This window comes from Mustelus asterias, chromosome 1 (genome assembly GCF_964213995.1).
Source record: "Mustelus asterias chromosome 1, sMusAst1.hap1.1, whole genome shotgun sequence".
NCBI classification, from domain to species: domain Eukaryota; kingdom Metazoa; phylum Chordata; class Chondrichthyes; order Carcharhiniformes; family Triakidae; genus Mustelus; species Mustelus asterias.
In genome coordinates, this window is record NC_135801.1 from 197,458,989 (window position 1) to 197,486,060 (window position 27,072).

At 46.6% G+C, this 27,072-nt stretch overlaps 1 protein-coding gene across 1 annotated transcript in view; it reads left to right on the plus strand.

Annotated features, from left to right (window-relative positions):
- The first annotated feature begins 375 nt into the window (after nucleotides 1–375).
- LOC144480555 (disintegrin and metalloproteinase domain-containing protein 12-like) overlaps nucleotides 376–27,072 on the plus strand; it is a 156,494-nt gene continuing 129,797 nt past the window's right edge. Inside the window, exons 1-6 of the mRNA XM_078200180.1 lie at nucleotides 376–719; nucleotides 13,306–13,415; nucleotides 14,734–14,810; nucleotides 18,965–19,043; nucleotides 24,069–24,145; nucleotides 25,358–25,532. Of these exons, the coding sequence (XP_078056306.1) occupies nucleotides 500–719; nucleotides 13,306–13,415; nucleotides 14,734–14,810; nucleotides 18,965–19,043; nucleotides 24,069–24,145; nucleotides 25,358–25,532 (738 nt within the window). The 5' untranslated portion in view covers nucleotides 376–499. The remainder of the gene's footprint in view (nucleotides 720–13,305; nucleotides 13,416–14,733; nucleotides 14,811–18,964; nucleotides 19,044–24,068; nucleotides 24,146–25,357; nucleotides 25,533–27,072) is intronic.

The window sequence follows — 27,072 nt, forward strand, 5'->3', positions numbered from 1 at the left end:
CCCCTCCCTGCCCAACTACCTCCAAGCCTTTTAAACTGATCCCAAAAAGTGGTTCAGAGTTAGTAAGCTCAGTGAGATGAGTTGTTGTCCTAACAGAAGAAGCCCCATCTCCAATACCTCACTTCGTTGCATCTCTTGACTCTGTAACATTACCATGGTAACGTATGGAAAGTTAGAAGCCTATCCATGTGCATTCTGTATTTGTACTGTTGGCATTTGCAATGTGGTGGTAGAATGCTTCATCTGTCAGTGGGCAAGGCCTTTCTTCCAATTTGTTTCCATGTTTTCTCTCCTCCTCCGACCTCCTGTGTACGGCTGGGGCAGTTACAAAGTTACTTCTCACATGATTCACAGGCTGGCACAGATTCAAAAACTCACCGAGAGCTGAGACAGATTGACAGAGAATAAAGGACAGAGGGAAAGAGAGAGATTGACGTGGAGGACAGGCAGGGAAATAAAGAGCTTTGAGGTGTCGGGTAAACGGCTGTGATTATTCACGATGTTTGCCGGCAATGTGTGTTTGGTGTTTCTGATTTGGTGCCGGGTTTCAAATCTTTCAGCTGTAGTAAATGGAGAGACTCCAGCTGCTGATATGATAACTCTCAGAAGTGGGACATTGTTAACTGTTCCCAGTAATGAATCCAACAACCGTTCACCAGGAGCCGACTGGGGCACTGAAATTAACGGATCTTCTTCAAGTGGACAAGAAACTGCTTCAGGTGAGGAAGAACAGTGATATAATCTTAAAGTAAAAAAAGTTTACTTATTAGTGTCACAAGTAAGGTTAACATTAACACTACAATTAAGTTACTGTGAAATTCCCCAAGTTGCCACACTCCGACGCATTTTTGGTCAATACACCTAACCAGCATACAAAGTAGCAAGGGTTAGTGGGAAGCTAGAGGATTGGGAAGCCTTGAAAAGCAAGCAGAGGACAACTAAAAAAGCAATAAGGGGGGAGAAGATGAAATATGAGTGTCAGCTAGCGAGTAATATCAAAGAAGATAGGAAGAGTTTTTTTTTCAATGTATAAAAGGTAAGAGAGAGGCAAAAATAGCCATTGGACCACTGGAAAATGAGGCTGGAGAAGTAATAAAAGGGAACAAAGCAATGGCAGAGGAACTGAGTAGTTACTTTGCATCAGTCTTCACGGTGGAAGACACCAGTGGGATGCCAGAGCTCCAGGAGAGTCAGGGGGCTCAGGTGAGTGTAGTGGCCATCACTAAGGAGAAGGTTCTGGGGAAACTGAAAGGTCTGAAGGTGGATAAATCACCTGGACTGGATGGACTACACCCCAGAGTTCTAAAAGAGATAGCTGAGGAAATTGTGGAGGCATTGGTGGTGATCTTTCAGGAATCACTGGAGGCTCCCAGAGGACTGGAAAGTAGCTAATGTAACACCGCTGTTTAAGAAGGGAGGGAGGCAGCAGACGGGAAATTATAGGCAGTTTATCCTGACTCCGGTCATTGGCAAGATTTTAGAGTCCATTATTAAAGATGAGATCGCAGAGTACTTGGAAGTGCATGATAAAGTAGGACTGAGTCAGCACAGCTTTGTCAAGGGGAGGTCATGTCTGACAAATCTGTTAGAGTTCTTTGAGGAGGTAACAAGGAAGTTAGATAAAGGAGAACCCATGGATGTGATTTATTTAGATTTCCAGAAGGCCTTTGACAAGGTGCCGCGTAGGAGATTGTTAAATAAATTAAGCACCCATTGTGTTAAGGGTAAGATCCTGGCATGGATAGAGGATTGGCTGACTGGCAGAAGGCAGAGAGTGGGGATAAAGGGGTCTTTTTCAGGATGGCAGCCGGTGACTAGTGGTGTGCCTCAGGGGTTGGTGCTGGGACCACAACTTTTCACAATATACATTAACAAGTTGGAGGAAGGAACTGAAGGCACTGTTGCTAAGTTTGCAGATGACACAAAAATATGTAGAGGGACAGGTAGTATTGAGAAAGCAGCGGGGGGGGGGGGGTGGCGGGCGGCTGCAGAGGGACTTGGACAGGTTAGGAGAGTGCTCAAAGAAGTGGCAGATGGAATACAATGTGGAAAAGTGTGAGGTTATGCACTTTGGAAGGAGGAATGGAGGCATAGACTATTTTCTAAATAGGAAAATGCTTAGGAAATCAGAAGCACAAAGGGACTTGGGAGTCACTGTTCAAGATTCTCTTAAGGTTAACGTGCAGGTTCAGTCAGCAGTTAGGAAGGTAAATGCAATGTTAGCATTCATAGAACATAGAACATAGAAAAAATACAGCACAAACAGGCCCTTCGGCCCACAAGTTGCGCCGGTCATGTCCCTACCTACCTAGGCTTATATATAGGTTTACCTATAACCCTCAATCCTATTAAGTCCCACGTACTCATCCAGAAGTCTCTTAAAAGACCATATCGAGTTTGCCTCCAATTCCACTCACCCACCACCCTCTGAGTGAAAAACGTACCCCTGACATCTCCTCTGTACCTACTCCCCAGCACCTTAAACCTGTGTCCTCTCGTAGCAGCCATTTCAGCCCTGGGAAAAAGCCTCCGAGAATCCATCCGATCTATACCTCTCAACATCTTGTACACCTCTATCAGGTCACCTCTCATCCTTCGTTTCTCCAAGGAGAAAAGACCGAGCTCCCTCAACCTATCCTCATAAGGCATGCCAACCAATCCAGGCAACATCCTTGTAAATCTTCTCTGCACCCTTTCAATCATTTCCACGTCCCTCCTGTAATGAGGCGACCAGAACTGAGCACAGTACTCCAAGTGGAGTCTGACGAGGGTCTTATAAAGCTGCATCATTATCTCCCGACTCCTAAACTCAATCCCTCAATTGATGAAGGCCAGCACACCATACGCCTTCTTAACCATCTCCTCTACCTGCGAGGCCGATTTGTCGAGAGGGCTGGAACACAAGAGCAGGAATGTATTTCTGAGGCTGTATAAGGCTCTGGTCAGACCCCATTTGGAGTATTGTGTGCAGTTTTGGGCCCCATATCTAAGGAAGGATGTGCTGGCCTTGGAAAGGGTCCAGAGGAGGTTCACAAGAATGATCCCTGGAATGAAGAGCTTGTCGTATGAGGAACGGTTGAGGACTCTGAGTCTGTACTCGTTGGAGTTTAGAAGGATGAGGGGGGGGATCTTATTGAAACTTACAGGATACTGTGAGGCCTGGAAAGAGTAGACATGGAGAGGATGTTTCCACTAGTAGGAAAAACTAGAACCAGAGGGCACAACCTCAGGCTAAAGGGACGATCCTTTAAAACAGAGATTAGGAGGAATTTCTTCAGCCAGAGAGTGGTGAATCTATGGAACTCTTTGCCGCAGAAGGCTGTGGAGGCCAGGTCATTGAGTGTCTTTAAGACAGAGATAGATGGGTTCTTGATTAGTAAGGGGATCAGGGGTTATGGGGAAAAGGCAGGAGGATGGGGGTTAGAAAAATATCAGCCATGATTGAATGGCGGAGCAGACTCGATGGGCCGAGTGGCCTAATTCTGGTCTTATGGTCTTTCAGACTGTGGGAGGAAACCGAAGCACCTGGAAGAAACCCACGCAGACACGGAGAGAATGTGCAAACTCCACATGGACAGCGACCCAAGCCGGGAATCGAACCCGGGCCCTTGTGCTGTGAGGCAGCAGTGCTCAGCACTATGACCCTGTGCCATCCCTAAAATAAGCTTGCCGTGACTCAGATTCGAACCGAGGTTGCTGTGGCCACAAAACAGAGTACTAGCCACTATACGATCATAGCGCCTCAAAGCTCGTCCATAAATATTGGGAACACTGAGAATGGTCCTCTGTAAATGTCAGTATAGTTCAGGCGTTACAGCACTGATGCAGTTCAGCAGGTTCAGGGCAGCACTGTTCAGGCTGCACAGAATAACCATTTGATGGTTACAGGAGAGAATAGGCCACTGGTGCCCATTGGGCAGAATTTTACGAGACCGATCCTAAGTGTCCAGCTATTGGGAAAATGGGAGAGTTCCTGATCTGTTTTTTGGGCGAGTTTTCATGCCCAATCGTATGCACTCTGTCTCTGAAAAGATGGGCTCGTCAGTTTCTCACCAGAGAGGCTGTGGACTTAATTCGCCAGCCAGCCTATAGAAGGAGGTATTGCGCATGTGCAGACCTTTGATGCTGCACATGCGCATTAGCAGTAGCAGGGATGACAAACAGAGACAGCTGCCAGGCCCTTGCTGCTGCAAGTAGCCTCAACCAGCAACCTCCTCCTCCTCCCCCCTCGCAATTGCAAGAGATGCAGCCCCCGCCACCTCTCCTACCGCCCAGACCAATTGCAACACATGTTTCCTCCCTCACTGATTGCAGGCAGAGTGGCAGTGGGCCTCCCCACCCTTCATTGGCCACATCCCTATTGACACGCTCCCCCCATTGGCCGTGCCCCCACAGGCCCTAAACCCCATTGGCCCCACCCCAACAACCCCCAATGGTCCCGCCCCCTGGCTCAACCACCCATTAGCCCCGCCACAGCCCGGTGGACGGTGCCAAGGTGCCCAATGGACATAGCTCAGGTGCCAGGTTGGCAGTGCCTAGGTGGCACTGCCGGTGGCACTGCCCAAGGGGCACCCCCCACCTTAAACCCAGAGCGACAGCAGTTCCTGTAGAGCCCTGTTCGACACCACATTGCTATGGTTGCCATTGTTAGGATGCACAGAGGAAAAGCAAGTCTCCTAAACCAACATGGCCGAAAAGAACACGTAGGCCGAGGGACAGGAGAATGCACAACATGGAAGTTCCCCCTACCTCTGACGAGGAACAGCTACTGTGCATAGCGATGACAAAATCAGAACCCATCAAATTGTCAGTGAAACTGAATGGACGTCCATTTTTAATAGAGGTCGACACAGGCGCAGCTGTATTGGTCACAGGGGAGACAGTGTTTAACAAGGTACGCACTGGACTCCAACCCTTAGCCCTGACCAAAACTTCGCCAAGGCTGGGGAACCACTGAAAGTGATGGGTACAATCCATGTGCCAGTTGCTTACGGGAAACAACTAGTTAGGCTCCCATTAATGGTAGTGGAAGGTTCAGGACCGAGCCTATTAGGGTGAAATCGGCTAAAAGAGATCCAGCTAAATTGGACAAATATCTTCCAGCTGGAAAATAGCCGTCTGAGTGAGGCCCGGAGCAAATATCCGGAGGTTTTTCGGGAAGGCCTAGGGACAATCGAAGGAGTCAAGGCAAAATTGCATGTCAACCCGGAGGCTGTCCCAAAGTTTTGCAAAGCCCGACCGGTACCATTTGCGTTAAGGGAAAAGGTTGATGCGGAAAAGATTATAGCACGAAGGAATAATAAAACCAGTCCAGTTCGTGGAATGGACGGCATCCATGGTTCCTTTCTTAAAGCCGGATGGCTCAGTGTGCCTTTGCGGCGATTTCAAACAGATGATAAATCGTTCCTCTCAGCTAGACAAATACCCAATTCCCAGGATTGAGGACCTGTACCTGTACCTGGAGGAATACAGAGAGAGTAGGAAAGATCTCAAACGGGGAGTTAGAAGGGCAAAAAGAGGTCACGAGATGTTCTTGGCAGGCACGATTAAGGAGAATCCTAAGGCATTCTATTCATACGTTAGGAACAAAAGAGTTGTCAGGGAGAAAATCGGACCTCTCAGGGACAAAGGAGGGGAATTATGCTTAGAACCCAAGGGAATAGGGGAGATCCTAAATGAATACTTTGCATCGGTATTCACGAAGGAGAGGGGCGTGTTAACCGGGAGTGTCTCGGAGGGAGGTGTTGACCCGTTAGAGAAAATCTCCATTACAAGAGAGGAAGTGTTAGGTTTTTTAGGGAACATTAAAACTGACAAAGCCCCAGGGCCTGATGGCATCTATCCTCGACTGCTCAGGGAGACGAGAGGTGAAATTGCTGGGCCTCTGACGGAAATCTTTGTCGCTTCTTTGGACACGGGTGAGGTCCCTGAGGATTGGAGGATAGCGAATGTGGTCCCGTTGTTTAAGAAGGGTAGCAGGGATAACCCAGGAAATTATAGGCCGGTGAGCTTGACGTCCGTGGTAGGGAAGTTGTTGGAGAGGATTCTTAGAGACAGGATGTATGTGCATTTAGAACGAAACAATCTCATTAGTGACAGACAGCATGGTTTTGTAAGAGGGAGGTCGTGCCTTACAAATTTGGTGGAGTTTTTTGAGGAAGTGACAAAAACGGTTGACGAAGGAAGGGCCGTGGATGTCGTCTATATGGATTTCAGTAAGGCATTTGACAAAGTCCCACATGGCAGGTTGGTTAAGAAGGTTAAGGCTCATGGGATACAAGGAGAAGTGGCTAGATGGGTGGAGAACTGGCTTGGCCATAGGAGACAGAGGGTAGTGGTCGAAGGGTCTTTTTCCGGCTGGAGGTCTGTGACCAGTGGTGTTCCGCAGGGCTCTGTACTGGGACCTCTGCTATTTGTGATATATATAAATGATTTGGAAGAAGGTGTAACTGGTGTAATCAGCAAGTTTGCGGATGACACGAAGATGGCTGGAATTGCGGATAGCGAAGAGCATTGTCGGGCAATACAGCAGGATATAGATAGGCTGGAAAATTGGGCAGAGAGGTGGCAGATGGAGTTTAATCCGGATAAATGCGAAGTGATGCATTTTGGAAGAAATAATGTAGGGAGGAGTTATACAATAAATGGCAGAGTCATCAGGAGTATAGAAACACAGAGGGACCTAGGTGTGCAAGTCCACAAATCCTTGAAGGTGGCAACACAGGTGGAGAAGGTGGTGAAGAAGGCATATGGTATGCTTGCCTTTATAGGATGGGGTATAGGGTATAAAAGCTGGAGTCTGATGATGCAGCTGTATAGAACGCTGGTTAGGCCACATTTGGAGTACTGCGTCCAGTTCTGGTCGCCGCACTACCAGAAGGACGTGGAGGCATTGGAGAGAGTGCAGAGAAGGTTTACCAGGATGTTGCCTGGTATGGAGGGTCTTAGCTATGAGGAGAGATTGGGTAGACTGGGGTTGTTCTCCTTGGAAAGACGGAGAATGAGGGGAGACCCAATAGAGGTATACAAGATTATGAAGGGTATAGATAGGGTGAACAGTGGGAAGCTTTTTCCCAGGTCGGAGGTGACGATCACGAGGGGTCACGGGCTCAAGCTGAGAGGGGCGAAGTATAACTCAGACATCAGAGGGACGTTTTTTGCACAGAGGGTGGTGGGGGCCAGGAATGCGCTGACAAGTAGGGTGGTGGAGGCAGGCACGCTGACATCGTTTAAGACTTACCTGGATAGTCACATGAGCAGCCTGGGAATGGAGGGATACAAACGATTGGTCTAGTTGGACCAAGGAGCGGCACAGGCTTGGAGGGCCGAAGGGCCTGTTTCCTGTGCTGTACTGTTCTTTGTTCTTTGTTCTACGCAAAGTTGGCAGGAGGACTCCTATTCACAAAACTGGACATGAGCCAAGCATACCTGCAACTACAGCTGGATGAGGATTCGCAGAAATTCGCCACAATAAATATGCTGAAAGGCCTCTTCCAATGTAAAAGATTGCCTTTCGGGGTTTCGTCAGCTTGTGCCATATTCCAAAGGACCATGGAGAGCATCCTACAGGGGTTATCACAGGTTTCCATTTACCTAGACGATGTCCTCATTATGGGTAAAACAAGGCGGAACATCTGCAGAACCTGAAGGGAGTTCTCAGGAGATTTGCAGCAGCAGGAGTGCGTTTGAAAAGGGAGAAATGTATCTTTTTAGCACCACAAGTAACCTACCTCGAGTACAAAGTGGATAAGTCGTGCCTACATCCTCTGGAGGATCGGGTGCGAGCAATAAAAGACGCCCCGGCCCCCACAACCATCCAGGAGCTACTGTCATTTTTAGAACTGGTAACATACAACCACCATAAGGCCCACCAGGACAGGGCCTTCAAGAAAATTAAACAGCAACTCTCATCCGAAAATGTATTGGTACATTATGACCCCAAGAAGGAATTGGTACTCAGCTGTGAAGTGTCCCCACATGGAGGTGGCGCAGTCCTGGTACACCGGTGGCAGAACGGACAAGAGCGGCCAATAGCGTATGCCTCCAGGACCCTGGCAATGGCAGAGCAAAGATATGGCCAGATTGAAAAGGAAGGACTGGCAGTAATCTTCGCAGTTAAAAAATTTCCCCTGTATTTATATGGGTGAAAATTTACGATTGTAACAGATCATAAACCCTTGCTGGGCCTACTGAAGGAAGACAAAGCAGTGCCGCCAATAGCGTCAGCCCGGATCCAGCGTTGGGCATTATTGCTGGCAGCATATCAATATCGATTGGAGCACCGATCAGGGACTAAAGTGGCAAATGCCAATGCCTTAAGCCGGCTACCGTTACTGGACACCCCACCATTGATACCCAGAATGGAGGAGACCGTGATGACATTAAACTTTATGGATACCATCCTGGTGGATGCACACAATATATGCCCGTGGACACATAAAGACTCTGTATTGGCGAAGGTAAAGCACCTGGTGCCAACAGGGCAGCTGGAAAGACTGGTCCATCCAGAGTTCCACCCACACTGGAGCAGTGTGGAGGCTACCTCGCTGAATATGTTTAAAGCGCGGATGGATGGATTCCTGATCGGTAAGGGAATTAAGGGTTATGGGGATCAGGCGGGTAAGTGGTACTGATCCACGTCAGATCAGCCATGATCTTATTGAATGGCGGGGCAGGCTCGAGGGGCTAGATGGCCTACTCCTGCTCCTATTTCTTATGTTCTTATGTTCTTATGGAGCAGGAGGGAACAGATCACAGTGGAAGACGGGATACTGCTGTGGGGAGCACGGGTCATTGTCCTAAGGCAGGGACATACTGGCTGAACTACACCATGGGCACCCTGGAGTATCAAAAATGAAGATGCTGGCCAGGAGCTATGTCTGGTGGCCAGGTCTGGCACAAACAGTGAAGCTGGCAGGACAGTGCCAGAAGTGCCAACAGGGGCAGAAGGCACCACCGGCTGCCCCGCTGCACCCGTGGGGAATGGCCAGGCAGACCATGGTTGCGACTCCATGTCGATTTTGCAGGCCCGTTTATGGGGTCCATGTTTCTGGTGATAATAGATGCCCATTCCAAGTGGTTAGACGTCTATAAACTAAACTCGGCAAACACAACGGCAACTGTTGAGAAACTGCGAACCTTGTTCGCAACGCATGGGATCCCAGAGGTATTAGTTTCCAATAATGGTTCGGTGTTCACCAGCCTTGAGTTCACAAAGTTAATGAAATCAAATGGGATCCAGCACATCAAGACGGTACCTTACCACCCAGCGTCAAATAGGCTCGCAGAGAGAGCAGTCCAGACGTTAAAGGCCGGGTTGAAAAAACAGCCAGTGGCCTAATTAGAGACAAAACTCTCAAGGTGGTTATTTGACTGTAGGACCACTCCACACGCCACCATGGGAACTGCGCCAATAGAGTTACTGATGGGCAGACGGCCTCGCACCAGACTGAGCCTGTTGTTGCCAAACCTGGGAGGAAAGGTGCAAAGACACCAGGAAGCCCAATGCAGGGGCCATAACAACACTCGGCGAGAGAGGCACTTTGAAGCGGGGGAGAGAGTTTGGGTCAGAAATTATGCAAATGGACCCGCCTGGGTAACCGGTACAGTCGAGTCCAGGACCGGACCGGTATCCTACCGAGTATGCATATACGATGCAGTGGTAAGGAAACACCTGGACCAGGTCCGGGCCTCAAGCTCTCCACCCGTTCCGGAGTCAAGTCCGCCCTCCACCCCCAGGGATGAGCAGAGTCCCCCTCGACAAGCCAGTACCGCCTCCCATGATGCGGACCTCAGGATCCAAAATGGACACGGGGACGAAGCTGCAGCGATTCCCCTACCACCTGAAGTGGACGAGACATCAGACCTCTGCCATTCGCGGCGAAAGAGACCATTACACTCCGCCGACATCAGAGGCCGAGTTGGAGGATCCTGAGCCGGCACTCAAGTGGAGGAAAAGACCCCTGAGGGAAGGAAACTGAGGGGATTCCTCCGACTTTGGGGGGAGGAGTGTGATGACTTCAGCCAGGCTAAAGAGGTTGGCTTCCTAGAGTATGAACTACCTGATGTGTCATAATTGATGGTTAAATCAGGGAGCCTCATGCTCCCTATTTAAAGCAGGTGTGTCAGACTCCCAGCCTGCATTCAGCAGGGAGCAACTGGAGAGCTGGCTGTGTACAGATGTATGGTGTAAATAATGTAACTTGGTGACGGGACTTTCACCTCCGTGGAGTTATTACAAACACACTGCAGTTTTTAATTTTATTTATTAGTATCACAAGTCGGCTTACATTAACACTGCAATGAAGTTACTGTGAAAATCTCCTAGTTGCCACACTCCAGTGCCTGTTCGGGTACGCTGAGGGAGAATTTAGCATGGTCAATGCACCCAACCTTCACATCTTTTAGACTTTGGGAGGAAACCGGAGCATCCAGAAGAAACCCACGCAGTGACGGGGAGAACGTGCAGACTCTGCAGAGGCAGTGACCCAAGCGGGAATTGAACCCAGGTCCCTGGCGCTATGCAGCAGCAATGCTAACCACTGTGCCATCATGTTGCCCTGAAAGCCCGATTGACAATCTTACATTGACTGTCAGTGTAACTGAGAATTATTTAGCAAATGCAAATGTTGTCCTCCCACAGAATTGCATTTACTGTTGGACACTGTATTTGAGTTTTACAAGCGCAGACTGGTTGGACATGCTCTGTATCTTGCTCTCGTTGCGAAGAGTGGAAGGGACATGCTGTTTGATACAAACTGCCAATCTTTTGGATCCACAGCCTACATACGTAGCATCACAGAGGCAGTGAAATTCATTTACCACCGTACTCGTGTGAACGGTTGAAGGTTTTTTTTGGTTTGATGGCAGCCTCTTGTTAGTGGCAAATGCCCCTCCCGTTGTTCCTGCACAGTAGCAGCATGAAGCCCCGAGCTTCACTTGTTCACAGTTTTGAAATACCTAGCCCTTCCAGGGTAACCTGAGGTAGACTGGACACTTTTCATGGCTGAAAGTGGCAACCTTAGGCCTGTTCCTTTGTGTGCGTGATATACAGCACAAGATGATCTGATTATTGTGGCCATTATCTTACAGGACGTCTTTAATGTTCCCTATTCAGTATTGCGCTCTCATGGTGAGCAAATGGCTCAGGCTCTATTTATTGATTGCTGAGAGGCCAATCTTATGTTGCTATAGGAGCTGTAAGAATTAGGACACATATTGACCAGTGAAGGTAGGCTTGCATTAGACCTTGGTAGAGAACCCCCGGCCAGATTTCTAAACTAGCACGTCAAGGGAAGGGAGCTCATTTGACTGCTCCATATTAAATGTGAATTTCAGCACAGGATGGTGTCAAAATCTCGACTTCTGAATTTGACTTTAACACAAACACACATTGACACAAGATACTTAACCGACAGATTGTCTTTATTTACTTGCCAGCAAGGGGAGAGGTCTTGACGCAAAGGGTCAAAAACACTACTCCACCGGACAAAGAAAATCATCCTGGTTTATACAATTCCATAGCTCACAGTCAGCTGGACACAATCCAATCAAAAGAGTTACAAATGACATACATGACATATTGATCCAATAGAATGAAATACTGAACATCCTGGGCTGTGTGGTCACGGTACCTTGTGGGATACCCCAATATATCATCCCTAAGCTTTGTGAACTTGTTCTTTAGTCTCTTAGTCAGACATCATGTCTCTATTTTGATAGCAGCCTCACAAAGCATCTTCATTAAAACAGTCTCACCTGGGTAGCCTTTCATTGATAAAGGGGGCCTACTAAAGCCATTAGTATTTTATGGCCTTGTCAGTGAAGTTAACTGAATCTCTAAGGAATGTGGTCAAATCAACTTGCCTTCGGGATATTCCCTGGTTGTAGCCCTGATATACATTGCTTATCAATTCAATGACTGAGCATTTTATCACTACCTACAAGATTTGCGGGACGCCGGAATGTATCATTAGTCCTTGTCAGTTCCCACTAAGTCCCCGACCATAACTCTTTCGTTAGCTGTGACATTAATGTCTTTCTGACTCTGTTTTGATTAGAAACTGTGAAAGCAGCCTCATTAAAACTTACTCTTGTATCAGTTGTTTCTGATAAGGTGTCTGGAAAGGCAATTAAATGTCCTTTATGGCCTTGTGATCCCAACAGTTAGATACCTTAAAGGAATATATTTAACTCATGTTTAACATCACGGGGCATTCTGAAACTGTGCATCAAGTTGAACAAAGTTTCTTTGTTTAACTTCTAAAAATGTATAGAAGATAAATTTACATGTATGGACTAATTAAAGGCATTACACATAGTGCGTCAAGGAAAGGGAGTTCATTTAACTGCTGCATATCAAATGTGAATTTCAGCACAGGATGGATCCCATTAAAGTGTGTGAGGAAATTATTACGCACAACGGCGGATTTAAATCTAGCAAATGTTATCACCCACATATCGGGGTTTGAGATTTTGATGTCATTCCATCAAAGACATATTCCTCATGGAACCCAACAAAGATATTTGTGAGAGCGTTGCCTAAAGGGGATCCCATGGCAACTCCACCATCTGCCTTGGCAGGGTTCGAACCCGGGTCGCCCAGAACATTAACTGAATTTCTGGACTAATACTCTAGTGATAATAACCCTAGGCCATTGCCTCCCCCTGTAGCTTTCAAACCTGTAAAACAGGCACTAAGGGAATGAAGGAGCAGTGCTCCGAAATCGTGATTCCAAATAAACCTGTTGGACTTTAACCTGGTGTTGTGAGACTTCTATAAGACCATAAGACATAGGAGCAGAATTAGGCCATTTGGCCAATCGAGTCTGCTCCGCCATTCAATCATGGCTGATATTTTCCTCATCCCCATCCTCCTGCCTTTTCCCCATAACCCCTGATCCCCTTATTAATCAAGATTCACCAGATTCACCACTCTCTGGCTGAAGAAATTCCTCCTCATCTCAGTTTTAAAGAAGCGTCCCTTCACTCTGAGGTTGTGCCCTCTGGTTCTAGTTTCTTTCACTAGTGGAAACATCCTCTCCACATCCATTAGGCCTCTCAGTATTTTGTAAGTTTCAATTAGTCCTCCCACACCACACAAACGTTCCTGCTTCTGCTTCCCTGCTTTTCATACCCTACATTCCCTGCCTGGATTAAACTTGTTACATTTCTCATCCTCTAACGAAGGGTCATTTCCCTTTCCACATTTGCTGCCAGACCTACTAAGAGTGTTTGTCTTTTTCTGTTCAGAGTTTCAGCATTTATGTTACTTTGCTGCTAAATCTCCCTTTTTATTTCACACAGGTTATCAGGTTCTCCAGAAAAAGCTGCTTAAAGAGCTGAAGGATTACAAGTTTGTATTCCCACAAATTTTAGTAGGGAAACGGAAGCGGAGTATAACCCTGCTGCCAGAGGTAATTAATCTGACAGGGTTCCTACAGTCTGATCACACCATCTCAACTCAGCCTGTTGATCCACCCTATTTGTTGAAGTGATCTAATTTGTTGCTGTGCATAGAGTACATGATGGTTCACCAAATTCCCTCTCTTCTCCAAAGCATTTGAGCATATTGCTGTCTCCCAAGTTTTTCTTTCATAGAACTACATCATAGATCATCCTGGATATGATCTCTGCTTTTACTCAATAACTCCACAGCAGCATTCCAAAGTCTTACAACCTTCTGCATAAAAACTCCTGCTATCTGTTCTAAATTTCTTACATTTAATCTTATTTGTCCTTTTGTTTTTGACCATCAGTTATTGGAAACTGTGAGTGCAGCATTAAACATCGACAGGAGTGTCGATGCCAGGTTTTGGCTTAACCAATGCTTACCAAGGTTCAGCACCTTTACCACATGCTTTTATTTATGAAGGCAAAGATTACATATCCTTTGCTAACTACCCGCCAATTATGTCCTGCCCCATTCATAACAAAGCAGCCACATGATTGGCACTTCATTCATTATCTTAAACTTTAATCACCTCCACCATAAATGCACTATGGTTTCTGCGTTTCCCAATATAATGTGCATGGCAACAGCTTGCCCCTTCTAAACCCATAACCATAAGCACCTGGAAGGACAAGGGCGCACTGGAGTTCTCCCACCTGCATGTTCCCTCCAACTCCCACAGCATCGCACGGTGGCACAGTGGTTAGTTAGCACTGCTCCTTCACAGTGCCAGGGACCTGGTTCGATTCCCAGCTTGGGTCACTGTCCGTGTGGAGTCTGCATGTTCTCCCCGTGTCTGCATGGGTTTCCTCCGGGTGCTCCGGTTTCCTCCCGTAGTCCGAAAGACGGGCTGGTTAGGTGCATTGGCCATGCTAAATTCTCCCTCAGTGTAATCGAGCAGACGCCAGAGTGTGGCGACTAGGGGATTTTCTCAGTAACTTCATTGCCGTGTTAATGTAAGCCGACTTTGTGGCACTAATGAATAAACTTTGAACTTTTAAGCATCCTGATTTGGAAATATATTGCTGTTCCTTCGTTTTTGTCTGATGAAAGTTTTGGAACTCCCTCACTGTGGCGGCACGTACTTCATGCTTCATTGTTTGCTTTTTGCGTGGCTTGCCCATGTGTCACTGGGGAACCCGCCATGAGGTGGGGGGTGTGGGGGGTCACCTTTGGCGGGACCAGAAGATCCCGTCAGCGGGAAGGGCAGGGAAATTCCGCTCTCTGCCTTTGAGTAAGTATGGAAGTTTCTTATGAGACATATTTCTTTGTGTCCTGTGCAGGGGAGCTATCCAGACCACATCAGCATCTCGGTGGAGCTCGAGGGAAAGGAGGTAATGCTGAATCTCAGCATGAGCAGGTGAGGAGATTGGGCTTTGTTTCTGGGAGAATAAGGAGCGATTACCAACATTCTAGGCTTGTGTTAAAGTTTACTCTGCTCTGTATATGGATGGTCGGTGAGAAGTTGCTGTTTAAATATTAATTGGAGGGACATGCCATTCAAAACATTCACCTAGAAAGGCCACTCTTCTGGCAGCACATTTGGCCTTCATAGTGAGAGGATTCGAGTACAGCAATAGGGATGTCTTGCTCCAATTATACAGGGCCTTCATTAGGCCACACTTGCAGTATTGTGTGCACGTTTGGTCTTATCTGAGGAAGAATGTTCTTGATATAGAGGGAGTTCAGCGAAGGTTTACCAGACTGATCCCTGGGATGGAGGGACTGACTTATGAGGAGAGACTGAGTCAGTTAGGGTGATATAAATTGGAGTTCAGAAGAATGAGGGGGATCTCATAGACACCAATAAAATTCTAACAGGACTGCTCACTATAACAAATTACTTTGATGTTATACACAGGATCAATGATACCCCAGACGCAGTACTATGTATCATTAACCATGATACATAATCAATCAGAAAGTCAATCAGGAGGATGTCTATTCCTCTCTGGTTGTACATGATGTTCTGGAATTTGGCTGTCCTTGATCCGAGAGGATGATTTGGAACTTTCAGTAGACAGTTCATCTCCTGGAATGAATTCTGTATAATTCTCATATGTTATCATGCTACAATTATCAGGCAACTCAGATTCAACTAATTCTTCCATAGTAGTATTCACAACAGATTAAGGGGACCAAGGAGGTTGGTATGAAGGGAATAGATAAGATAGAAGCAGGGAGGTTGTTTCCACTGGCGGGTGAAACTAGAACTAGGGGCATGGCCTCAAAATAATGGGGAGCAGATTTAGGACTGAGTTGAGAAGGAACTTCTTCACACAAAGGATTATGAATCTGTGGAATTCCCTGCCCAGTGAAGCAGTTGAGGCTACCTCATTGAATGTTTTTAAGGCAAAGATAGATAGGTTTTTGAACAATAAAGGAATTAAGGGTTATGGTGAGCGGGCGGGTAAGTGAAGCTGAGTCCACACAAAGATCAACCATGATCTTATTGAATGGCGGAGCAGGCTTGAGGGGCCAGATGGCCGACTCCTGCTCCTAGTTCTTATGTTCTTATGTGCTTTTGGAGGTGATTCTAAGAAATCATTTTGAGATGACAACAATTGGTCAGCATGGTATTCATAGAATCATAGAATCCCTACAGTGCAGAAGGAGGCCATTCGGCCCATCGAGTCTACACCGACCACAATCCCACCCAGGCCCTACCCCCACATATTTACCCGCTAATCCCTTTAACCTACGCATCTCAGGACTCTAAGGGGCAATTTTTAACCTGGCCAATCAACCTAACCCGCACATCTTTGGACTGTGGGAGGAAACCGGAGCACCCGGAGGAAACCCACGCAGACACGAGGAGAATGTGCAAACTCCACACAGACAGTGACCCGAGCCAGGAATCGAACCCGGGACCCTGGAGCTGTGAAGCAGCAGTGCTAACCACTGTGCTACCGTGCCACCCACTAGTTCATCTTCGAGTTGATAGACTGGTCAGTATTTAAGAATTCAGCGTCCAGCCTGAACGAGTACGCCACGACTGTAACAGACTTCATTATTAAGTATGTAGAAGACTGTGTGCCAAAGAAGCAAATCCACATGTTTCCCAACCTGAAACCCTGGGTGAACAGGGATATCCACTGCTTGCTGAAGTCCAGGTCTGAGGCGTTTAAGTCAGGCAACCCTAACCTATATAAGAAAGCCAGATATGATCTACGGAGATCCGTCAAAGATGCCAAAAAACGGTACGGGACCAAAGTTAGCATCCCAGGCTAGCTACACGGAATTAAGGGTTATAGTAAGCGGGCGGGTAGGTCGAGCTGAGTCCGTGAAAAAAATCAGCCATGATCTTAGTGAATGGTGGAGAGGTTCGAAGGGCCAGATGGCCTACTCCTGCCTCTAGTTTTTGTATTCTTATGTTCTTAAACCAAAGATTTGATTTGATTTGATTTATTATTGTCACATGTATTAGTATACAGTGAAAAGTGTTATTTCTTGTGAGCTATACAGACAAAGCGTACCATTCATAGAGAAGGAAAGGAGAAGGTTAGCATGAGATGTACTCAACTGAACCAACCACTGAAAAACTTGATGAATTTTTTGCAAGATTTGGTAAACTGGAACAGATTGTTGGTGATAATGGTTCACAGTTTACTTCATAAGAATTTGAGGTTTATCTCAAAGTAAATGGTATTCAGCATAAAAATATACACCTTATCATCCATTAACCAGTGGATTAGCTGAAAGATTCGTACAATCTTTGAACATTCTTTGAAAGCTTCAAGAGAGCAACGTTCGTTATCAGGTTGTGTGTAGCACTACTCATGCGACTACCTAAAGTTCTCTTGCATTACTACTCTGAAAGAGAAAGTTGAGAACTATGTTTGATCTGTTATTGCCTCCAGAAGCTTCAGAGATAGCACAGCATCAACAACAATCTTAAGTTGCGAAATGAGAAGTGAGGACAAAACAATGCTCATTTCAACAATCAGATCGCATTTTAACGCATAATTATGCCACAAGTGAGAAATGGACTTCTTAACCCACAGACCACAATCTGTAAGGATAGGCCACAATACCTCCTCTACGATCATCCTCAACACCAGTGCCCCACAAGGCTGTGTTCTCAGCCCTCTACTATACTTATACACCTCCTTCAACTCAATTTTCAGGTTTGCTGATGACACCACCGTAGTGGGTCGGATCTGAAACAATGATGAGACAGTACAGGAATGAGATAGAGAATCTGGTGAACTGGTGCGGCAACAATAATCTCTCCCTCAATGTCAACAAGACGAAGGAGATTGTCATCAACTCCAGGAAGCATAGAGGTGAACATGCCTCTGTCTACATCAACGGGGATGAAATAGAAAGGGTCGAGAGCTTCAAGTTTTTAGGTGTCCAGATCACCAACAACCTGTCCTGGTCCCCCCATGCTGACACTATAGTTAAGAAAGTCCACCAACGCCTCTACTTTCTCAGGAGACTGAGGAAATTTGGCATGTCAGCTACGACTCTTACCAACGTTTACAGATGCACCATGAAAGCATTCTTCCAGGTTGTATCACAGCTTGGTATGGCTCCTGCTCTGCCAAAGACTGCAAGAAACTACAAAAGGTTATGAATGTAGCCCAGTTCATCACGCAAACCAGCCTCCCATCCATTGACTCTGTCTACCCTTCCCGCTGCCTCAGCAAAGCAGCCAGCATAATTAAGGACCCCACGCACCCCGGACATTCTCTCTTCCACCTTCTTCCGTTGAGATAAAGGTACAAAAGTCTGAGGTTACGTACCAACCGACTCAAGAACAGCTTCTTCCCTGCTGCTGTCAGACTTTTGAATGGACCTACCTTGCATTAAGTTGATCTTTCTCTACACCCTAGCTATGACTGTGACACTACATTCTGTACTGTCTCGTTTCCTCTCTATGAACGGTATGTTTTGTCTGCATAGCGTGCAAGAAACAATACTTTTCACTGTATGTTAATACATGTGACGATAATAAATCAAATCAAATCAAATCAAAAATGGATACCAGCCATCATTTTGGCAAAACTGGTCCAGTTTCTTACACGATTCAAAACAAAGATTTGATTCGATTTGATTCATTTTGGGCTCTCTATCTGTACTTGCATTTTTTAAAAAAAACTTTCTAAGCACAGAAAAAGCCCCTCCGTTTTAACGGGACCATGCAATGCTCTTTCCCTGACATTTTGCAATTTTACAAACACCAATCTACAATTACTCTACTCAACTTCACAACACTTTCAATAAAATATCCATCACCTTCCTTTATATGGGATCATTTCTGGTATGTCTCTGAACTTGAGAAGCTGTCGCAGGCAAATCATTTGCTAGCGAAAAATAAGGAATATTAGCAAAACTAGTTGGTGATATCGACTCAATAGATAAAGGTAGTCGTGATAATGCATCAGCATTAGCATGCCACTCTGATTAACAATACTTTATTGTGTAGGAGTGTGTCTAAATGCACGGAGCAGTGACTGCCATTCACTCTATTTCTGTCAAACCTTGTTCCTTTCTGTTTTTTTTCCACAGATTCCTTTTACCGAGAGGATTCCAGGTGTCATACTATGATTCGAATGGGACACTAGTGACAGAGAAGGACACGAAACGGGTGAGAAATCTCTTGCAACCTGAAACCAGACTTAAGTCAATTGATTTTTAAATACTGAAGGTGGACAGATTTTGTTCTTTAATTTTTCTGCTATCCCCTCCCCATCCCTCTGGTGGATAATGGTTCTGTGAACCACGGGTATTAAGGTCCCTCCTTTACCTCGCCCCAGTCTCTATTCCTCTGTTCCTGACCTGATTGTTAGAATGTATTCAGCAATGAAGACATTGCAAATTGGCTCGATGCTGTTCTTAACCACGAGGAATCTAATTTAGTTTTGTATAGATTGCAGTCCCCTGCACATATTAGTACTTTCAAGCCAGGAGGTTTATGGAAGGTGAAATAAACTGAGATGCTCATGACCAACATTGAGATTACAAATGATTCTGTCATAAAAGAATGTACATTACAATTGTCTGAGTTCCACCCTCCTGATCTCTGACTTTCATCCCCTACGCCATATTGCAAAGGAGATATTTTCAATCTCCACTAAAAGACTGTTATATCACGCTTTCTTTGGCATTAGGTGTTATTACTCAACATTCAGAAGATTCATAAAAACTCAGCAGTGTGTTTCTTAAACTGCCTTTTTCTATTCTTGTAAAGAATGAAGCTATTCTATAAAATGTCCCTCCTTGCTCTTCTGATCTTTGTATTCTGCAGAACTCTCCAACTCTCTGCTCTCCTCTATCTCTGGCATCCTGTGCATCCCAAATTTCATTGCTCCACCACTGGGGACTGTGCTCTAGAACACCCCACCCTCTCCACCTCTCTGCCCCTCTCTATCCTCTAATAAGACACCCCATAAAACCTACCGCTTTGACCAAGCTTTTGGCCATCTGAATTAATTTCTTCTCCTGTGGCTCCATAAATAACATCTCAGCAATTCACAGTCAATTCTGTTTCAGTGGGCAACCATTTCCCATTATGGCTGTTGCAAGAGTCAACAAAAGTGTTAAACTTGTTAAATTCTTGCTGGAATTTTAAAAAAAAATTCATTTGTGGGACATGGGCGTCGCTGGCTGGTCAGCATTTACTGCCCATCCCTAGTTGCCGTTGAGAAGATGGTGGTGAGCTGCCTTCTTGAATCGCTGTAGCTCATGTGCTGTAGGTTGATCCACAATGCCGTTAGGGAAGGGATTCCAGGATTTTGTTCCAGCGACTGCGAAGGAACGGCGATTCCAAGTCAGGATGGTGAATGGCTTGGTGGGGAACTTGCAGGTGGTAGTGTTCCTATGTGTTTGCTGTCCTTGTCCTTCGAGATGGAAGTGGTTGAGGGTTTGGAAGGTGCTGTATAAGGATCTTTAGTGAATTGCTGTAGTGCATCTTGTAGATAGTACACACTGCTGCTACTGAGCGTCGGTGGTGGAGGAGTGGATGTTTGTGGATGTGGTGCCAATTAAGTGGACTGCTTTGTCCTGGATGGTGTCAAGCTCCTTGAGTGTTGTTGGAGCTGCACCCATCCAGGCAAGTGGGGAGTATTCCATCACACTCCTGACTTGTGCCTTGTAGATGGTGGATAGGCTTTGGGGAGTCAAGAGGTGAGATATTCACCGCAGTATTCCCAGCCACTGACCTGCTCTTGTAGCCACTGTGCTTATGTGGTGAGTCCAGTTGAGTTACAGGTGAATGGTAACCCCAAGGATGTTGACAGTGGTGGATTCAGGATTTTGGATGCACTTCATAGTCATTGATTTATTTATTTGCTTCAATGATGAAGGAGCCCAGCACATCAGTGCAAAAGACAAGGCTGAAGCATTCGCAGCAATCCTCAGCAGAAGTGCTGAATAAGTTTTTTTATTCTTTCATGGGACACAGGCACTGCTGGTGTCGCTGGCTGACCAGCATTTATTGCCCATCTCTAGTTGCCCGAGGGCCGCTGAGAGTCAACCACATTGCTGTGGCTCTGGAGTCACATGTAGGCCAGACCAGGTAAGGACATTAGTGAACCAGATCGGTTTTTCCGACAATCGACAATGGTTTCATGGTCATCATTAGATTCTTAATTCCAGTGATACACTTCAGAACCTTCCCAAGGTCCCTAGCATCACAGATGTCAATCTTCAGCCAGTTTGATTTGCTCAGCTAAAGACACTAGTTACTGCAAAGGCTGTGGCCCCTGACAGTATTCCAGCAATAGGATTGAGGACTGGTGCTCCAGAACATGCCACACCCCTAGCCAAGCTGTTCCAGTACAGCTAGAACACTGGCACCTACCCGACAACGTGGGAAATTGCCTAGGTTTGTCCTAGCCACAAAAAGCGAGACAAATCCAGTCTGGGTATCTAACCCCATCAGTCTTTTCTCGATCATCAGTAAAATGATGGAAAAGATCATTGGCAGTGCAATCAAATAGCATTTGCTCAGCAATAATCTGCTCACTGATCCTCAGTTTGGGTTCTGCCACGGTCACTCAGCTCTTGACCTCATTACAGCCTTGGTTCAGACATGGGCAGTGTTTGACAGAGTGTGGCATCAAAGAGCCATTGCACCATCGAAAAGTTACAGCACAGAAGGAGGCCATTCGGTCCGAGCAAAGCTGAAGTTAATGGGTAAAAGGAGGAAATCTCTCCGCTGGCTGGAGTCACGCCTCGCACAAAGGAAAATAGTTATGGCCATTGGTGCCCATTATCTCAGTCCCAGAGCATTGTTGCAGGAGCTCTCCAGGGTTGCCTCTGAGGCCCAGCCATCTTCAGCTACATCTGAGCAGACAGTATGAAGACATACATACAATTTAGACTATTCAGCCCCTCAAGCCTGCTTTGTCATTTGGTAAGGTCAAAGCTGATCTGTTTTCAGCCTCATCACCACTTTCCTGCCAACTCCCCCTTGCTCATCAAAAATCTACTAGCTTAGGGGTTTAATAAAAAGGGCGGCATGGACAAGTTGGGCTAAAGGACCTGTTTCCATGCTGTAAACCTCTATGACCTCTATCCAACTCTGCCATTTATTTGGTTGAAATGGTGGCACAGTGGTTAGCACAGCTGCCTCACAGCGCCAGAAACCCAAGTTTGATTCCCAGCATGGGTCACTGTCTGTGCGGAGTCTGCACGTTCTCCCCGTGTCTCCGTGGGTTTCCTCCGGTTTCCTCCCACATTCCGAAAGATATACTTGTTAGGTGCATTGGCCATGCTAAATTCTCCCTCAGTGTACCCGAACAGGCGCTGGAGTGTGGTGACTACAGGATTTTCACAGTAACTTCACTGCGGTGTTAATGTAAGCCGACTTGTCACTAATTTATTTTATTTAATTGAGAAAATGCAAATCTCTGGTACTAAGTGATTGCCTCTCCATTGGTTAATTTAAGGTGATTAGTCTGCCACTTAGTTTGTAGAGGGACACTCTTCGGCAATGTGCAGCATTGCTGCTGTCACTCCACAAGTGCATTAGGGTTTGTACTGAGACCTCAGTGGTGGAGGTTGGCTGTACAGGGACCCTGACTTATCACCTGTTTAGCAAGGACCGCTCCCGCTTCGGGAGATCAAAGCCTGCCATTCGATAGGTGGGATTATTAGTGACTTTCCGTGTTTCCCATTCCTTGGTCCAGAGGATGTCTGCTGGTGGACTTTGTGCAGTCATCACTCCATACAGGACAGCGAGATGGAGGATGGATCCAACATTCAATGGCATTACCATCACAGAATCCCCAACTATCAACATTCTGGGTTTATGATTGACCACAAGCTGAACTATACTAGCGGTATAAATACTGTTGTTACAAGAGCACTTCAGAAGCTGGGAATCCTCTGCAGAGTAGGGGAGGCAGTAGTGCAGTTGTATTTTCACTGGAATAATAATCCAGAGATTCAGGGTAATTCTCGAGGGACCTGGGTTCAATCGCACAAAGGCAAATGGTGAAATTTGAATTAAATGAAAACGATCTGGAATTAAAAGTCTACTGATGATAATGAAACCATTGTCGATTGTTGGAAAAACCCATCTGGTTCATTAATGTCCTTTAGGGAAGGAAATCTGCTGTCCTTACCTGGTCTGGCCTACATGTGACTCACACCCAAGCAATTTGGCTGAATCTTAAATGCCCTCTGAAATGGTAACGAGTGGCTCAGATCAAAGGAAATTAATGATGGGCAACAAATGTTGGCCTTCTAGCGATACCCACATCCCATGGGTAATAAATGCTGGCCCAGCCAGCTTCCTACGAATGATTAAAAACAAAACTCAGCTCCTGACTCCCCATAGCCTGTCCACCATCTACAAGGCACAAGTCAGAGTGTGATGGAATACTCTCCACTTGCCTGGATGGTGCAGCTCCCACAACACTCAAGAAGCTCAACACCATCCAGAACAAAGCAACCCGCTTGATTGACACCCCTTTCCAAACATTCCATCCCTGCTCCACCAATGAACAGTGGCAGCCATGGGCTCAGTGCTGGCAGATGGGATTAGGTGGGAGTTCAGGTGTTTCTAATGTGTCAGTGTGAATTTGATGGGCCGAAGGTCCTCTTTTGCACTGTATGATTCTATGATTCTTTGATTCTATAATCAAACTAGCTCTGCCTTAAAAATATTCAAAGTCTCTGCTTCCACTGCTTTTTGAGGAAGAGAGTTCATGGGAATTATGTGAGGCTATGGGGATAGAGAGGGGGAAAGGGCCTGGGTAATGTACACTGTCAGAGTCATTGCAGACTCAATGGGCCAAATGGCCTCCTTCTGCACTGTAGGAATTCTCTGATTCGTTCATTCTATGTGTATCACAATAACCTGATCCTCCCCCTCCCCCTCCTCGTTCCTCTGCATATACAAGGAGTTGATATCTCATCACCCAAGTCACTAAATAGTGAATAATTCAAACTCCAACACAGATTCTTGATGGATATCCCAACCCCCTTCTGTCCCAGTGTTAGTGAATCTTCAGTCGCTAATCTGTTCTCTGACACTCCCCCAATATCTTTGTTCCCTGATGGTTATGCCAATTAATATATAGAAGAATTCCTGTCACTAAGTTTGCTTAGAATCTTTTTTTGTAGCAGGAAGTTCTATGTTGAAGTTTGATCATACTTCCTACAGTATCAATGCTCCTACGAAGGCTTTGTCAGAGGATTCCCTGGATCCCAGGTCTCTGCGAGCATCTGCTCTGGACTCAGGTAGAAAAGCTAACAGTTCTTTCCCAAATTATTAGATATTGATGTTTAACGTGGTGTGGTGATTATATCACTGCACTAGTAATCCTGAAGCCCAAATGAATGTTCTGGAAACATGGGTTCAAACCTTACTACTAGAGCTGGCGGAATTTAAATTCAATTCATCATTCTGTTCGATCAGAAAGCCTGTTTCACTAATGGGAACCAATTGTCATAAAAACCCTTCTGGTTCACGAATGTCCCTTAGGGAAGGAAATCTGCTGTCCTTACCTGGTCTGGCCCACAATATCCTCTGAAATGGCCTGAGCAAGTCACTCAGTTCAAGGGCAACTAGGCTTAGGAACCCTAATCTCTTTCCTGCTCCTTGCTGGTGACATCATAAGGTTCACACCCATTAAGGTTTACACATATTTGAATATATTTTAATATTATTAACATGCCCCTTGATCAGAATTTGACCCTCCCTGATGTATTTTCAAACACGACGGCATGGTTTACAACAGGTTCACCCAGGCATGAACCTGTCATGGCGATTTCCCAGTCTCGCCTACCAGGGGAGAAGGACACGGCCAAGCAGTGGCCTGGTAATGCTCCCGGCACTGACTCCCAAGCCCATGCAACCTGGCAGTTCCAACATGTGCTAAGGGGCAGACTCCAGTGGGAGCCTCATGCAGGACGGGGAGATTCATTTATATGTGGTGGTGGATCGGAGCAGATGGGGGAGCTGGGGATGCTGGCACTGGCCGTTTGATTGCGGGGGAGGGTGCTGCGCCGTCTCAGACTCGGGCAGGGTGGCGGGAAAACAGGGGCTGATGATCGGGGAGAGGGTCTGGGGGGGGGGAGGAGACGGGATGGGAGAGTCAGAGTTGAATGCCAGCTCCAATGAGGGGGAGTGGGGAGGGAGCTTCTGACCCCCGTAATGGGCTGGGGAGGGGCGCTGGGAGGAGGTTTATTGCTGTTCTGATTGGGGTGCCCTTTAAACATGGCGCCCTGATCTCAGTGCAGCCGGACCTGCGTGTGGAGGCCCCACCCCACCTGCATGGCAATGTGGAACATGCCCCCGTGATTGTTTTTGGCAGTGTGTGGTAAGATCTGGAGAGAAAACCGACTGGTTCGCTCACCGGAAATACACTCTGCCATTTCCTGGTAAGATTTTGCCTGTCATCTTCACATTGAGCATGCTACGGGTGCATTTTTTCTCTTTCTCGCCTCCAGTGCCCTGATTGTTTTCGGTAATCGAACTTACGTCATTGAACACCTTGAGGGGGATAAGCACGGCCACCATTTATTATATCGACCTGAAGATCTCCCTCCAGCACCGAGTAGCTGCGGAGTCAAAAACACCTCCCCTGAGTTAAATCTGACTCGCCACCTTCAGCGTTCACAGAAGGTGAGTAATGATCACTGCAGCCAACTGACTCAACACAATTGATGATATATATCTAGGAGCTGGAATTTTCCCCTCCAGCCTGAGGCAAAATTCAAAGTTTAATGTTTATTTATTAGTGTCACAGAAGGCTTACATTAACACTGCAATGAAGTTCCTGTGAAAATCCCCTCGTCGCCACACTCCGGCTCCTGTTCGGGAACACTGAGGGAGAATTTAGCATGACCAGTGCACCTTAACCAGCACGTCTTTCGGACTTTGGGAGGAAACCAGAGCACTGGGAGGAAACCCATGCAGACACGGGGAGAACGTGCAGACTCCGCACAGACAGTGACCCAGCCAGTATTCGAACCCAGGCTATGAGGCAACAGTGCTAACCATTGTGCCACCGTTGAGCGAGAGGCCTTCCCACCATCAGGAATACAGTTTGGAATTTTCCCCTCTCCACTTTCATGGTAGCTTGATGGCGGGTCCGGATTTCCCGCTGTTCCATGGGAACACTGTTTATATGCACCACCATGTCATTATTGATCATTATAAACAGGACTCGCCGGAATCACATTCTCTTCCCATTCTAAACAAAGAACAGTACAGCACAGGAACAGGCCCTTCGGCCCTCCAAGCCTGTGCTGATCATGATGCCCTAACGAAACAAAAATAAACTTTCTGCCCTTACTCGGTCCGTATCCCTCTATTCCCTCCCTATTCATGGACCCATTCAGATGCCTCTTGAATGTTGCTCATGTGCCTGCTTCCACCACCTCCTCTGACAGTGCGTTCCAGGCACCCATTGTACCTGTTCTCTGAGTGACTCAAAGGGCAACACTGATATCACGAGCCATCATTGGGGTGGGTGCCTCTTCTCCACAAGCAGCCAGCCCTGTAATTACTAATCCCCTTTGAATATGTGAGGCATTGACAGTAAGTCAGGATGTGTGTGTCATGGCAACTCCTGGAGTACCTGCCACAAACACGCGTGATGACTGCACACCAGTTGAAGGAATGGAACCCTTTCCTGTTCATGAACATTCAAAGGCTGGGGCCACGGAGCTCCGACAGCAATCAATTGTACCCTGTACTCTAAGGAAGCCTGAGATAGCTGCAAACCAAGAAATTCAGCAGACTGGCCGGCTTCATTAGTGAATCCGTGCTGACTTGGACTGATTCTGTCACCGCTTACCGTCCTTGCATCCTTAATAATTGACTCCAGCATTTTCCCCACCACCGATGTCAGGCTAACCGGTGTCTAATTCCTGGTTTTCTCTCTCCCTCTTTTAAAAAGTGGGGTCACATTAGCTACCCTCCAATCCACTGGAGCTCTTCCAGAGTCTATAGAATGCTGGAAAATGATCACCAATGCATCCACAATTTCTAGGGCCACTTCCTTGAGTCCTCTGGGATGCAGAGCATCAGGCCCTGGGGATTTATCGGGTTTTAATCCCAGCAATTTCCCCAATACAATTTCCTGACTAATAAGAATTTCTTTTAGTTCCTCCTTCGTGCTGGACCCTCTGCCCCCTCATACCTTCGTGTTGTTGTACAC